The sequence below is a fragment of the Myodes glareolus genome, chromosome 4, assembly GCF_982192425.1.
Source record: "Myodes glareolus chromosome 4, mMyoGla1.1, whole genome shotgun sequence".
Taxonomy (NCBI): domain Eukaryota; kingdom Metazoa; phylum Chordata; class Mammalia; order Rodentia; family Cricetidae; genus Myodes; species Myodes glareolus.
Window position 1 is genome coordinate 67033597 of NC_142029.1, and position 15490 is coordinate 67049086.

A 15490-nucleotide genomic window follows, 5' to 3' on the forward strand; every position below is an offset into this window, starting at 1 on the left:
GTTACCTGTTTGTGGGGGTCAAAGAGGAAGGAGAGGTCACAAAAGGTGGTCTGCAACAAACCTGGTATTAAGAAATGTAAAGTCGGAAGGAGATAAAATTCTTATTCTTGGTTTCCTGGACAGCTTGGCAAGACAGTTTCCACAGAAAGACTACATAGGATGTTGGAGGTGAGTCAAGGTGAAGAGGCAAAAAAAAATTCTTAACCATTTTTAATATGTATTTTATTCTTCAAGAGTAATTTTTAAAACTATGCAACCATCACCACCATTCTACTTGATAAGTTATTGTGAGGATTGATTGGAGTTTGGATTTCAGAATCCACATAAAATGCCAGGCATCATACAAATACTTGTATCTCTAACTCACTGAGATGCAGTGTCCTCTTTTTGTCTCTACACAACATTAATATTAATCTACAAATTAATGATGAATCATCTCATTTGTCATTAAACAAATGTCCTCTTTGTCTTATTGCACAGATTTTAACTTAGTTTATTTTGACATATGTTGCTATAGCAACTTATGGTTTTTAATATATGAAAAGGGAATTCTTTTCTCTTTAATTTCACAACCAACTAAATTTAATTTTAATTTACCACACATAATATTAGATATCTGACAGAAAATCAGTATATCTCTTAACCATCATCTCAGATACCTATATTTCCAATAGAGTGTGATGACCCAGAGACTGACCACTGGCCAAGATGCAAGGAGTAAGAGAAGACAGAATGCTATTCTACCCTAAGAGTCAGATATAATTTTAGAAGAGGAGGCAGAAAAAAATGTAAGGGTCAGAGATAGCAGATGACTACCAAAATAAAAAGAAAGAAAGAAAGAAAGAAAGAAAGAAAGAAAGAAAGAAAGAAAGAAAGGAAGGAAGGAAGGAAGGAAGGAAGATCTGAGTAGAGTGGGAAGTTGCATCTATGAATTGACAGCATGCTCAAAAGCTCTGCTAATGCAGGCCTAACAAAATGCCAGTAGAGGGCATGAGCTTGGCCTCATAACCCTACCTGTAGCCAAGAAGTGATAGATAAAAATTAACTGACAAGAAAAGAAAGACTGATTTTTCTCCACTCTCCTGATAATTTAATTTCTCTCCAGTGAAAGGATATACAGCCCAGACTATATGGGTAGCACCAATTGGTTTTGGAGGGTTTTCTAATAATTTCTTTCCTACCTTTCACTTTTAGTTTTTTTTTCTTAAATTTGAAGTTGGTTTCTGATCAACAGAGTATATGTACATCAATTAAAAATGTATTCAGTGAACATGCCAATTTTTGGAGTTTGTGCTTTTCATTTGATCATTGATAGGGAAAGACCCATAAATACCATTTTGTTAATTATCTTTTGTATCTTTTATAGTATTTCATTTCTTTCTCAAAATTTGTCTTTCTTTGTGAATTTATTTTGTTTTCGTTTTTTATTTCTTCCTTCCTTTTTCTTTCTCTCTTTATTTGTTTAGTGTTAGTATAAATTAAATCTTTTCTATATTTTCTTTGTAAGATGATGCTGATTTTTGCTTTATGATTACCATGAAGATTAAAGATAATATCTTACACAAGTCTAGCTGAATATGATGAAAACTTAATTAGAATATCATAAAACTCTATGAATCTTTAAGTTTTCCTGCTGTGCTGAACATGATACCTAGGGCCTCAAGTGTCCTAAATAAGATTTATTCCACTGAATAATTATTTCTTTTGCTCATACAAATATATTTTGATTGAATTTGCCAATATCATTCACTTAATACTTAACACAAAGACAGATCCAAGTGAAATAAGTATATGAATGTCCTTTATAGATAAGATTTGTAATGATTAAGGATCAATGAACACAATGGTTTCAGTACCTTCATCATCATTACCTCTCTGTGAAAAGTCTCACATACTTTTTGATTTTGAGTGTTCTATCACAGAAGGTTGTGTCTTAACCATCCTCAGACCCTGGTTCTTTTATTTCAGATTGGAAACCATGTCCAAGTTTACAAGTCTACCAATATGAAATCTGAATGAGATTTCAGCATGAGGATGGTAAAGCTTCTTTCTTCATCTGGGAGTGGCTGAGGGAATGAATAAAAATGAATGAGAGAAGGGAGATTTTGAACTAGCTCAGACTGCTTCTCCTTGACTTTTTTCAGTCATGTCAGAATTGACAGCATGGGCCTTAGTTCTGGATGATGCTGTTGTTCTTTGAAATATTTAGTATAGGATTATAATGCAGGGAAGACAGTGTCTATCACTATCATGATACCAGGAGAAGCATGTACTGTAAATTCAAGATGTTCATTTTCAGATACATATACCTCCATGGGGACAGCTATTCTCATAAGTTTTGCTTTGCCATTTAATGTTACTCTTATTTTCTGTTCCTACAGGGCTTTTGGAGACTGGCTTTGTGTAATGACTAACTGATAATAGAATTCATTCTGGAGGAATTACCAGACCTAACCTTCAATGCCCTGTTTCTTCTTCTCCTTCTCTCTCTCCTTCTCCTTCTCCTTATTATTATTATTATTATTATTATTATTATTATTATTATCATATATTATAACTTTGCTAGAAAATCTGACTTTGATCATTCTAATTTTATGATTTCTCCCCTTCACATCCCAATAAACTTTTTCCTTTTTAATTTACTCTTTATAGACTTTTATTATCATTATGTGAGCATACCAAAAATGTAGATGAACCCTGTACTAAGAAAGAATGTTACCTTTTATACTGAATGTATGACATATTTCACATTCTATTGAGTTTTGTTATCTCTGAATATTATGTTCTAACATCAGTGACCTATGATTGCTATTTGTCTATCCACAATCCACACTTGCATAAAATTGCCATGTCCTCTAAGATGTGTTCCTAACTTATACTTGGTTCATACTTAATGCTATGTCCTTGATCCACACTGGACTCATATTGAGACTGACCTTCTGTAATGCAAGCACTAGCAACAAATATTCTGTGACATCCACCATTTTCTGTAGCTCTCCTGCACTGAGTCTATGCCATTGAGATAGTGCTCATTCTAGAGGGAAAAAGCACCATCGTGTCCACTGCCATTATCTTATTATCTTCATCTCTTATAGTTTTATTCTGTCCAGTATATTTTAACTAATGATCACTAGGCGATGACTTCAACACTTATAGTTCCCATTTATTTGCTCTTTCTCTGTTATCTGAATTTTGTTAAATTTTGTATCTGAAACCTTCCTCAAATGCATCTATGGAAGAGGGAAAAGTTCTACCTATTTTAATGCCATTTGTACTTCCCATGTCAAACTCCTTAATTTATAACTTGAGAAACAAAGTTATTAAATTTGCTCTGAGAAAAATATTTATGAGGAAAGCATTTTAAATAAAAAATATTTTTTTTCTGTGAATCAGAAGAATTTTCTATTTTGAATAAAAATTTGATGGCAGCTTGTTTATATTTCTTTTTTGTCATAGAGTAGAAAATTTGAAAATGTCTATATTTAATTATTTTAATCATTTTTGGTTATTTAATCATAGATTTTGCTGTTCAAAATATTCATGATTTTTCTTTGTACCACTTTCTAAGAAGAATAATATTATTTCACCATTATGGATATGGATATAAACAGCTGTTTATTTGCACTTAAGGTCTCCTCAACAGAAAAAGATTTAAGTATGCTATTGCATACCTCGCTAAATATCTGTGACTGAAAGAGGGTGAACCCAAGAGGTGAATCTATTGTTACCTGGTTCCTAAACCAATATAATTTTGACTTATTGAAAACTTTTATAAACTTTATTATTAGAAATCTTCATCATAAATAAAAGCATTACAGATCAAAGTTAACCAAAGTCTATACATCTCTGAAATGATACAAGTATAATAAGCATCTGGAACAGAAGTTGTGGAGCCTTGCAGTGAATTTTACTTTTACACCATTGAACATATTTTTAAGTACTTGTTCATTACCAAAAATGAAAAATGGCAGGATTAGAACTAAAAAATAATTAGCCCTGTCCTCTCTTCCATAACTCATGTCCGTTGTCTGCATTCAAACCTTGATCATCTTTTAATGTGTATTCTTTCTTTTTGTCTTTCAACATGATTTATTGTATTTACATGTAATTCTGTTAATATGTATTCATTTGTTATTAGTTAGATTCAATATGTGAGGGAAAACATTTTTGTATGTGAGATTTTATGACCCTGCTTAAGGTATGTATTCTAAACCATCCATTTTCTCCAAATTTTGTGATTACTTTTTTAGAGCTGAATAGTATGTGTATGTATGTATGTATGTACAAATATATGTGTTTATATATAATTTTTCAATCTTTCAATAGTTATTCATCTGTTGATGGACAACTAAACTGATTCCAATTTTTTTCCCCAAGGCTAGACAGTTTTATTCACTGCATCCTCAGAACCCTATACCCTGGTGAGGCTTTTAAAATAGACATCTCCAGCAAATTTAGACGGTTAGGATTCAGCTCCGTTTTGTCACCATGGTGCAGAGCAGATGCCTCCCACTGATGTTTCAGCAGAGTTCTTCTAAGGTCTTGAAGCTGGATGCTGCTCAAGGAACACTTTCTGTAGCTGTGGATCTGTTGAACACCTTGGCTCAGGCATATTTTGAGGAGGTCAGCAGCACAACAGACAGCTCTTCCAGAAGTCAGGCTGTCAGGGCTCTGGAGGGAGATGGTGATGTGATCTACACGACATTTTCTCATTATTGATTGAATGTGAACACCTGGGCTGTGTATGGGCTCTCGTTCCTTCTAGCACAGCCTGGCATGCAGATTGGCCCCTGGCTTTGATTTCTCTCATGATGTACTTCTCCCATTAGCCAAGGGCCTCATGAACATGAGGGGTAAATCTGTGGAGTTCCTAGAGCCATAACCAGAGAGCTCAAAGCAAACAGAAGTCTATTATCTCTCAGATCTGGAGGCTAGGAATCCAAAGCAGGTACCAACAAAGGCTGGGGAGAATCTTTCCACATCCACATGCACATGACCTCCAGTGCTAAGATTGCAGGTGTGGCATCAGATAATAGAGAACCAAGAAGAGATGTGGGAGGAGACTATAATCCTAGTTCATTCAAGTAGACAGTTTCAGAAGAATTGAGTTCCTCACCCAAAAGGCATTGAAGACTTAACTCCTAGGCCCAGTGTGACTACATTTAGAGCTCAGATGTCAGCACACATAACCCAACTGTGATGAGATTACAATTCAATAATATCGGTGCCTTTATAATAAGGAGAAACAGAAACACAGGCACAGAGGGAATGCCAGGTGTCAAGAAGCAGATCAGAGTCATATGTCTGTAAAGGATTGCCAAGGATTGCTGGTGACCAGCAGTATCTAGGAATGATTCTTGGGCAGAGGGTGCCACTCAGTTGGCGGAGTTGTTTGCCTAGCATGTGAGAAGCCCTGGGTAGGATGCCTAGCACTGCTTCAACACAGCATGGTGATGCCACACCTGCAACCGTAGCAGCTGGGCACTGGCGGTCATGTGAATGTGGATCTGATTCCAATTCTTTACTGTAGTTAAAAATTCACCGCGCTTATGCGTGGAAGTGCAAATATCTTTTGGTAGGGTATAGAGGTATGTGGATATATGTCGAGGAGTTAACAAATTTTCTAAGGGCTTATGTTTATATCCACAGATAAATATAGCTTTCACACACTCACCAAATAAGTTTCCTTTTTGCAATAATTGAGAATGTTGAAGAGATGCATAACTGCAGAAAGTAAGTGACCATGGCATGCTCAGCCCCAACTGATAATTTTATGACAGAAACCCTACACTTCAGGGAAATTTACTTCACAGAAAATGCAGGAAGATTGTAAGAGCAGAGACCCAGGATGTATGCTGAGAGTATCCCCTAGACATGCCTGGGAGAAATAAAACCATGAACTTTCAACAATAGGATTGCCTGAACAAGAGCAACATGATGACACCACCAGTTAATATGCTAATGCTATCAGGGGATTAAGAGTTACATGTTGTCAGTGGCTGCTGAGTGAGAGAGAAAATCAGCTCCTTCCCTGGAGGAAGACCCACTTAGGCTTTTGAAAGTTCTTGAAAGGTTTAAAGAATATCTATCCATCTGATAAGCCCCCAAGGAATTAAACAAGGCTCATTGAAGAGTCCACAGCAAGGCTGAGGCTGTAACAATATTATTGAAAACAAAGAGAATTTTTATACCTTTGTCTGAAACAGAATATAGTGGCAATCGCCTATCTACCATCTCCTGGACGGAAACATAGAAGTGAACCCAGAGGCTTATTAGAAGGGAAAGAACAACCTCATAGGCCTGTGACCACATAACTTTCATTTTAAGATAAAAAATACTGGGCAGTGGTAACACATGTCTTTAATGTCAGCACTCAGGAGGCAGATGCAGGCAGATCTCTATGAGTTGGAGGTCTGTCTGGTGTACAGAGTGAATTCCAGGACTGCCAGGGCTGTTGCACAAAGAAACTGTGTCTCAATAATCAAATTAACAACAACAACAAAAAATGACTATTTAGTGCTAGTTTTTAAGTGATATCCTAGAGTAGAATATTTTATATTCAAATAAATCAGCATTTAAAGCCACAATCCCCCATCTCCTAGAGATCAATTCTATGTTCTCTTGTGCCCTCTGAGAGGGAACATGAACCCCGGAACAGGGACATTCTACACCAAAGAGGACAAGCTGAAAATGTAAAGATAGATCTTTTTTTTTACATCAAAATGAAAACATGTCATTTACGCAGATGCATAGGATATAGTTCTTTACACCAGTAATGGAAATGAAAACAGCAAGGTGAAACTGTGTGCATTCTGTTGTGAATACAATCAAGTGTGTGAGAGTTGGGGAATGGAGACAGGGTTGGAATGCACAACAGGCAGTTTGGGATGCTGTGGTCTTTTGTAACACTTGGGAGTTTTCTTTTTTTTTTTTTTTTTTTTTGTACATTTTATTAAATTATAAAAGTTTCCATTTCCGCCCCCCCCTCCCAACACCCTCCCACTCCCCCTACTCCCCCTCCTCCTCCCTCTTCGTCCCCCAGGGCAGTCAGGGTTTCCTGCCCTGTGGGAAGTTCCAGTTCCTTCCCCCTCCCTCCAGGTCCAGGAAGGTGAGTGTCCAAACAAACTGGATCCCCAAAATCCATTATATGTAGAGGAAACAGGTCCCAATGTCTGATGTATATTTTGCTTATCACCATAGATCCTTCATCTGACGAAGGACGGCGATACAGTCGGAGATCCACATTGCAACACCGGACTGAGCCCCCCGAGGTCCAAATGAGGAGCAGATGGAGGAAGAACATGAAAAACGAAATCAGTACTGCGAGGGATGCTATCACCCACTGATACAAGGGAGTTTTCTTTAAGTGCATGGCAATGCCAGGGGTTAAACCACATTCTGATTTAATGAATTAAAAAAAATAGACTACTGTTATTTGGGGGAATAAATAGAGAGAACAATATATGAAGCAGGTATTTAGTTTTAAGGTTTTATAGTAATGTAAACAAGAGGCAATGACCTATCAAATAAATGTTAGATTATCCAATAAGTGATTTTAAGTTAACCATTTGTATGCTCCAAACAGTTCTAAGCATATATCTGACTCTAGGGTTTAAAAACTTTTAAGTAATATAAGAAAGATTATATAACTCAGTGGACTGATGACAATTTAGGAAAATACATAGTTTGATTGCAGATGACATTTGGCAACCTTGATTTTTATCCTTCTAATGTACAAAGAGAGAATGATCCTAGAATTATGGGTAATAAACATAAGAAATCAATAAATATAAAAATTTCATAAGTTTACAGGTTTATAAAAATATGCAAGCTTAGTAACAGATATGGTAATTTGGTGTAAAGGAATAGTGATATGTCACTTAATATATTGTCACACTTTTAAAAAATTGTTACTCTTATTCTGTCAGATTATAACATAATTAGATCAATTTCCCCTTCTCTTTCAGCTCCTAGCCCTCCCATATACTTCTGCATGATCCCTTCAATATTCATGACATTTTTCATTAACTGTTTTATATACATATGTCAATATACACAACCTATACACATTCCTAAATACATGAGTACAATATGTTTAGTGTGTATAATGTTACTTGAATATATGTTTTCAGGGTTGAACATTTGATAGTGGATAACCAACTGTTGTGCTCATCTCTGGGAGAGACTAATTCTGTTTTCAGCATTTCTTAGTTCCTGTAGTTTTTTGTGTAGGATTCAGGTTGCATGTACAAGTTCAAAGAGAATGAATAATTATTTCATATGTTTCATTTGGTGATGTGATTATAACATTTACAAAAGTGGTTTAATATCAAACTGAAAGACAAATTCTGAACATTTATTATAGAGAAATACAGGTATGGGCATATTGATATCTATAGAAATATCTGAGTGCATAATTTTAATGAGAAAATGAAAAATAGTGGTTATATTTTGACATAGATTAATTTAATTGGTTAAGATATAATTTTGGCAACATTTTAGTTAAGTTCTTTTAGATCATGAAAGTAACTGATCAATTGTTAATTTTATAAAAATAAGTGCAATGCCCAGTAAAATCTTTTGGTTGTTTGAATAAACAGGAAAATTCAGAATGTGTGTCCTAAGATATAAAAAGGAATAATTGGAGGGAATATGTAAAGGAAAATTCTAAGAAAAAATTAAAAGAAAGTGCTTGTTATATAATGTGCATCATCTAATCATACTGGACTCACCATGCTATTATATGTGGAAAAATGTTCATGAGCTTCTAATATTTTAGTAGTTGTTTATAATGACATTTTTCACGTGTTTGCCTTTTTAGCTATAAATCAAAGAAACCCAATGAGAAAGATGAGGGAAGTGCAAAGTTTTCCACCTCTTCTGCCCTGGGGAATGTATAATTCCTGAAGGGAGATTTGAGTTGAATATTATCTCCAAGGACACCAGGGTGAAATCATCTTCATTTCTGTATAAATAATAACTTGGAATTGTCCTTCCTAAAGCATTTTAATTTAGGAAGAGGATCTTAGAGAAGTTTTTATATTAAATCTCAAAGAGAATACACTTAGATAAAATTATTTGTGTAATGCTACATGATATTATGTAGAAACAAGAAATGAGAGTGATATACATTTGTGTTCTCTAAAGTAGAAAGTAGTTGGGCAAAAATCACAGCAAAGCATGATTTTTTTAACTCTCAGATGGCATCAGAGATTGTGATTTACAAATGCTTGGAGCCTTTCTGTAGAAAAAGGGAGAAACATTAATTCAGAATTGCCATTTTTTTCAGAAGTAGAGGCAAAGCTGTTTCTCTGCAGAGAGCAAGAACAAAGGGCAGACCCCAAGCAAAGCTCTGAGCCTTCTAGACAGAAGGGTAAGCATCATTATTATGCTTGCATTTCCTTTAAAGTGCTTCACTTTGTCCAGCTTTGGCTATGAAGTTTAGATGGTTGAAAGGTTCTTGTACAAGTAATGTAGATCCAAAGTTTGTCATTTATCCAAGATGTTTTGAAATCAGAGAATTATCTGTGAAGGTGATTCCAATCTCCTGCCAACTATACATGCTTGCTATAAATGCTGAGGAAGCCAATGGACTATTGTCAGTCTCTGTTCTAGTTCAGGCCTTCAGATCTCCATCCAGAATGATACACAATCTTAATAGACTGTCAACACATGGTAATGAGACTGTAGTGAGTGAAGGTCGACAAGCATAAACTGGAATGATAGAGACAAATAGAAGCAGAAAGATGAGAATGCCTGTGTGTATTCTAGGCACATTGCTCATGTGTGTTTTCACTATTATTAAACTTCCATATACATCTCCCTCATATGACCAGCAATATAACCAAAAAAAATAGGCAAGTTTCAGGGAAAACTCTCTGGGCTTCTGGATTCAGAGTGACTATGAACACCATCTTATCGCAGTTCTGAATATGACTCTTCTACCTTTCAGATCCTGAGAAGAGAGAATGCACACGAAGAATATTTCCTTCATTACTGAGTTTATCCTGGTGGGTTTAATAGAACATTCAGAGACCCAGTTCCCCTTCTTCTTCCTCTTCCTCGGCATCTATGTTGTCACTGTGGCAGGAAACCTGGGCTTGCTCACTCTAATTGGACTGAATTCTCCCCTTCACACTCCTATGTACTACTTCCTCTTTCATTTGTCTTTCATTGATCTCTGTTACTCTACTGTCATCACTCCAAAACTGTTGATAAACTTTGTTTCAGCCATGAACACAATTTCCTATGAAGGATGCATGACTCAGCTCTTTTTCTACTGCTTCTTTGTCAGTGCAGAATGCTATGTGTTGACAGTGATGGCATATGATCGCTATGTGGCCATCTGTAAGCCCCTCCTGTACACAGTTACCATGTCTCCTCAGGTCTGTTCTCTATTGACTCTCATTGTGTACATGGGGGCATTTATTGGTGCATGGGCCCACACAGGGTGCATGCTGAGGTTGACCTTCTGTAAGGACATCATCAACCATTACATGTGTGACATCCTTCCACTGTTGGAGCTTTCCTGCACCAGCACTTACATCAATGAAGTGGTAGTATTCATTGTTGTAGGCTTTGATGTAGGTGTGCCCAGCATCACCATCATTGTTTCTTACACATTCATTCTTTCTAGCATACTTCAGATTCATTCCACTAAAGGGAGGTCCAAGGCTTTCAGCACGTGTAGTTCACATATAATTGTGGTTTCTGTTTTCTTTGGGTCAGGGGCTTTCATGTACCTCCATCCTTCCTCTGTTCTGTCCATGGATCAAGGGAAAGTATCCACTGTATTCTATACCATTGTGGTGCCCATGCTCAATCCTTTAATCTACAGCTTCAGGAACAAGGAAGTCAAGGTTGCCCTGAGAAAAACCTTGAGTAAGAAAATATTCTCTTGAGCTAATGGGAGTATTAGTTATTAAATGGCTTCTCTTGAAATGTGAAAAGAAAGGGTTTGGAGTTGACCTAGCCTGAAACTTTGGAAAAGTAAGGACATTCCATCATCTGACAGGGTTATTAGAAAAAATAAGTTATTACTACATCATATTAATTGTGGAATTTATTTCTTTCTCCTTTCTTTTGTTATTTTTCTTCTTTTTATGCTCACAGTAAGCCTCCTGCTTTGGCCTACTGAATGAAGGGATTAAACTCATGAAACATCATGCCTGACTGTTTTTCTTTCATTATATTCTATGTTTTCCTCAGTGTAATTTTCATATTTTTAATGCATAATTGCCAATTAATTATACATTAAAATATTATCATTTAAAGAAACCCTTTTAAGAAAATAATTTTATATGTACTTTATAATTACATATTCATTGTTGTGAAAATGAATTCTCTCTAAGCTCCTGAACTCAACATACAAAAAATAATCTTTAAAATATGTATAATTTTGCAAACTTTTATTATTATTATTTTTATGTTAGCAAAGCATTTAATATATTACAGTATATATTCAAAGTACATAAAATGTTATTTTTAAATAATATAAGTGCAGAGTAGTAAAATAAATTTAATGATGATAAAAGTGATACATGTAATTAGCCTTTTATATTCATAATATATCTAAATATCTAAAAAGAACTCAGGTATATAATACATTAAATATTTTATTTAATAACTATGATCATGTATTTTCCATTTTTTCAACTTCTCCTAGATCTTCCATACCTCCCTACCATCCTAACTTTTTATTTATTTCTCTGTCTCAAAAAAAGGTCAAAACAAAGAGGAAAAAAACAAATAATAGAAAAATTCCACAACAAAACAAAACAAAAATCTTACAATCATCATTTATCTCATTTGGTGTTGGTCAACTATTTCTGGGAATGGGCTTGCCCTGGAGTCTTTTTAGCTATACTTACCATGTGGAGCAACTTGTCTTTTGAATATTTTTCTCTATTGTAACTGAAACTTTGTATCTTATAATTCATATTTCCCCATTCCCTTCCCTCTTGTTCCTTTAGAAAACACTATTATACTCTATTTGATTTCAACATTTTCAGAATTCCCATATAATTGCTAACTCAAGCTGTTTGGCTTTCTGGAATTACCAATTTTCTTTCAGTATAATGCCTTCTAGTTTCATCCATATTGCACAGTCTTTTGTTAACTAACTTCTATTGTGTGACATATTACCTAAGTTTTGTATCCTTTCATCTCTTGGTAAGAAATCTAGGTTGACAACACATGTTGACAGAGGTGAATAATTCTGAATGAAGAGTCTTTTTTAACACAAAATTTCTTTTCCTTTGTGTATATACTTTCAGATACATATAGTTCACATAGCAGTTTCATTAAGACTCTTTTACATTGATTTTTTGATATAATATAATCTGATCAAGTTTTTTTCAGTCTTCCAACTCATTCTGATTAACCTCACCTTCCCAACCACACAATTCTATACTCTTTTCTCTCTTTTTTCTTTCTTTCTCTCTCTCTTTCTCTCTCTCTCTTTCTCTCAATTCCTCTTTCCTCACCCCCCTCCTCTCTCTCTCAGAATCAAATCAATAAAAAAGTAAAACAAGAAACACTCTTTCATAAACACCCAAAACATGTCTAAGCAAAACATAATGATACAAAACTCTAGAAAAATACCGTTGATTTTGTTTTGTGGTGAATAATTACTCCTAGGCATGATCGAATCCTTATTGTATTTTATAATGTCTCTGTATACTTAGAACCACACAAAATATAAGGATTCCCCTTTCTCTGACATCCTTCCAAATGCTTGTCTTGTTTCCCTTGTAGGTAATAGTTATTCTAATAGTCATAATTTCAGAAAAATGTCACAAAGTCTGTGAAGAAAAACAAACCATATTTTGATCAAGTGAACTAATAATTACACTCTCTGATAACTGTCTAATAAAAAATGAAGCTAAAAGGCATCACCAAATATGCACTCAGGTATTTATCAGTAATAATTAGTAAAAAAGAAAACATGGTTTTATGGGAACTAAAATATTTTTCAGTATGTGAAGTGATAAATATTCCTTGGTGCAATGCAGGTTTTTTAATTAAAATGAAATGGGTCAAATCACAAAAACACATGGAGGAAACTCAAAGGTATATTACTAAATGAAAAAAGTCAATATGAAAAGTATACAAATACATTGCATGATTCTAAATACATAACCTCCATGAAAAAGTAAACTATAGTGCCTGCATTCTTCACTGTTACTGGAGATTAAGGGTAGGAAACAAAAAATAAGTGATATCTATGAAATTTCTTAGGGCAATAACCTAAAGAATTGCAGCATCTAGAAAGAATTAGAATTAAATCATGGACTTTGGTTGATAATTGGTGTGTCAAACTTGATTTCCTTCTTACAATAAGGGTTCCATTCTAGAGCTGCAAGTTGATGGGAATCAAATATGAGCCAAGTCAAGGTCAATAGCTTAATATTGTATTGTCTACTTAACTTTACCTTGAGTCCACAAACTGCTATAAAATTATATATATATATATTTGCAATGTATGATACCACATGCTTAATATTGCTTTTGAAAAGAAGTTTTATTATTTTTATTGAGCTATATACTTTTCTTCACTCCACTCCCTTCTTCTCCTTTCCCTTTGTGCCCTCTCCCATGATCTCCACAACCTACCTTAAGACCTAGCAATACCACTTTTAGGTATATACCCAAGTGATGCTCAATCATGCCACAAGGACATGTGCTCAATTATATTCATAGAAGCATTATTTGCATTTATTGAACAGCAATAAAACACATCTTGAGAAAGATAAAGTGGAAGACTCAGCACACTCACACATTTAAAAACTGTAAGACCAAGAAAGCTCCCAGCAATAAGTATATTATCATCTCATTTGTTCTATGTGAGTATTGTATATTGTATATTGTGCTTTTTGTTAATGATCATACATTTTAATTGCTTTTATTGAGTCATACATTTTTCTCTACTCTCCTCCTCGTCCTTCCCCACCTGTTCTATCCTCTTCTATGATCCTCATGCCAAGAATTTACTCAGATCTTGTCTTTTTCTAGTTCCCATATAGATTAAATTCATATATTTCTTTCTTGGATACTTTTTGTTGTCTAGGTACTCTTCATTTGTGAATTATAGGCTTGTTTTTGGTTTTGTTTTTTGCTTTATGTCAAATAGCCACTTATGGATGAGTACATGTTATATTTGCCTTTCTGGATCTGGGTTACCTCACTAAATATGATGTTTTCAGATCTGTTCATTTGCCTGCAAATTTCAAGATGTCATTAGTTTTTTTTTCCCCCCTGGGTATTTTCCATTGTGTAAATGTACATTTTTTTCTTATCCATTCTTCAGTAAGTGGACCTTTAGGTTGTTTTTGGATCCAGCCTATTTGGTGTTCTGTAAGCTTCTTATATCTTCATAGGCGTGTCTTTCTTTAGGTTGGAAAAGTTTTCTTCTAAGATTTATTAAATATATTTTCTGTGCTTTTGAGTTGAACTTCTTCTACTTCTTCTATACCTATTATTCTTAAGTTTGGCCTTTTCATGGTGCCCCATATTTCCTGAATATTTTGGGTTAAGTTTTTATTAGAGTTAGTGTTTTCTTTGATTGACAAGTCTATTTTCTCTTTTGTATTTTCAGCACTTGAGATTCTCTCTTCCATCTTTTGTATTCTGCTGTTTGTGTTTGATTTGTGATTCCTGATTGTTTGTTTTTTTTAGAAAGTAATTTTATTAAATTATAAAAGTTTCCATTTTCGCCCCTCCTCCCAACACCCTCCCACTTCCCCCACTCCCTCTCCTCCTCCCTCTCCATCCCTAAGAGCAGTCAGGGATTCCTGCCCTGTGGGAAGTTCAAGTTCCTCCCTCCAGGTCCAGGAAGGTGAGTGTCCAGACAGACTGGAGCCCCAAAATCCAGTATATGTAGAGGAAACAAGTCCCAGTTTCATTGTCAATGGCTTTTCAGAAAGACCCCGTGCCAGCCACATTCAGAGAATTCGGCCACATTCAGAGAATCTGGTTGGATCGCGTCCTCTTTCAGTCCCAGTCCAACTGGCCTTGGTAAACTCTCATTAGATCCGTCCCCCTGTATCAGTGGGTGATCGCATTCCTCGCAGTCCTGATTTTCTTTTTCATTTTCTTCCTCCTTCTGCTCCTCATTTGGACCTTGGGGGGCTAAGTCTGGTGCTTCAATGTGGGTCTCCGCCTGTATCGCCATCCATCGTCGGATGAAGGTTCCCTCTGGTCTTGCCTTCTTTGCTCACGTTCTCTTTCCTTCTGCTTCTCCTTTGGACCTAGGGAGTTAAGTCCAGTGTTCCAATGAGGGTCTCTGTCTCCATCTCCATCCATCGCCAGATGAAGGTTCTATGGTGATAAGCAAAATATTCATCAGTATGGTTATGGGCCAAGGCCGTTTCAGGCACCCTCTCCCCTGTACAGAGAACAATCTGGGGATCTCTCCTTGGACCTGGGATCCCATTTATAACCAAGTCTCCTGTAAAGCCTAAACTGACTAAATTTTGATGGAAATTGCATT

The 15490-nt window shown here is 35.4% G+C and overlaps 1 protein-coding gene across 2 annotated transcripts; it reads left to right on the top strand.

Moving 5' to 3' along the window:
• Window positions 1-9385: 9385 nt before the first annotated feature.
• On the top strand, window positions 9386-10901 carry LOC125388883 (olfactory receptor 8B8-like). 2 transcript variants are annotated; one of them, XM_048417230.3, is made up of 2 exons: window positions 9386-9396; window positions 9977-10901. In XM_048417230.3, the coding sequence occupies exons 1-2, from the start codon at window positions 9389-9391 to the stop codon at window positions 10899-10901; spliced, it is 933 nt and encodes a 310-aa protein (XP_048273187.3). In that variant the 5' UTR covers window positions 9386-9388. The 2 variants fall into 2 exon arrangements, with proteins under 2 accessions (XP_048273187.3, XP_087761180.1); XM_087905054.1 differs by lacking the exon at window positions 9386-9396 and having other exon boundaries at window positions 9969-10901.
• The last annotated feature ends 4589 nt before the right edge of the window (window positions 10902-15490 follow it).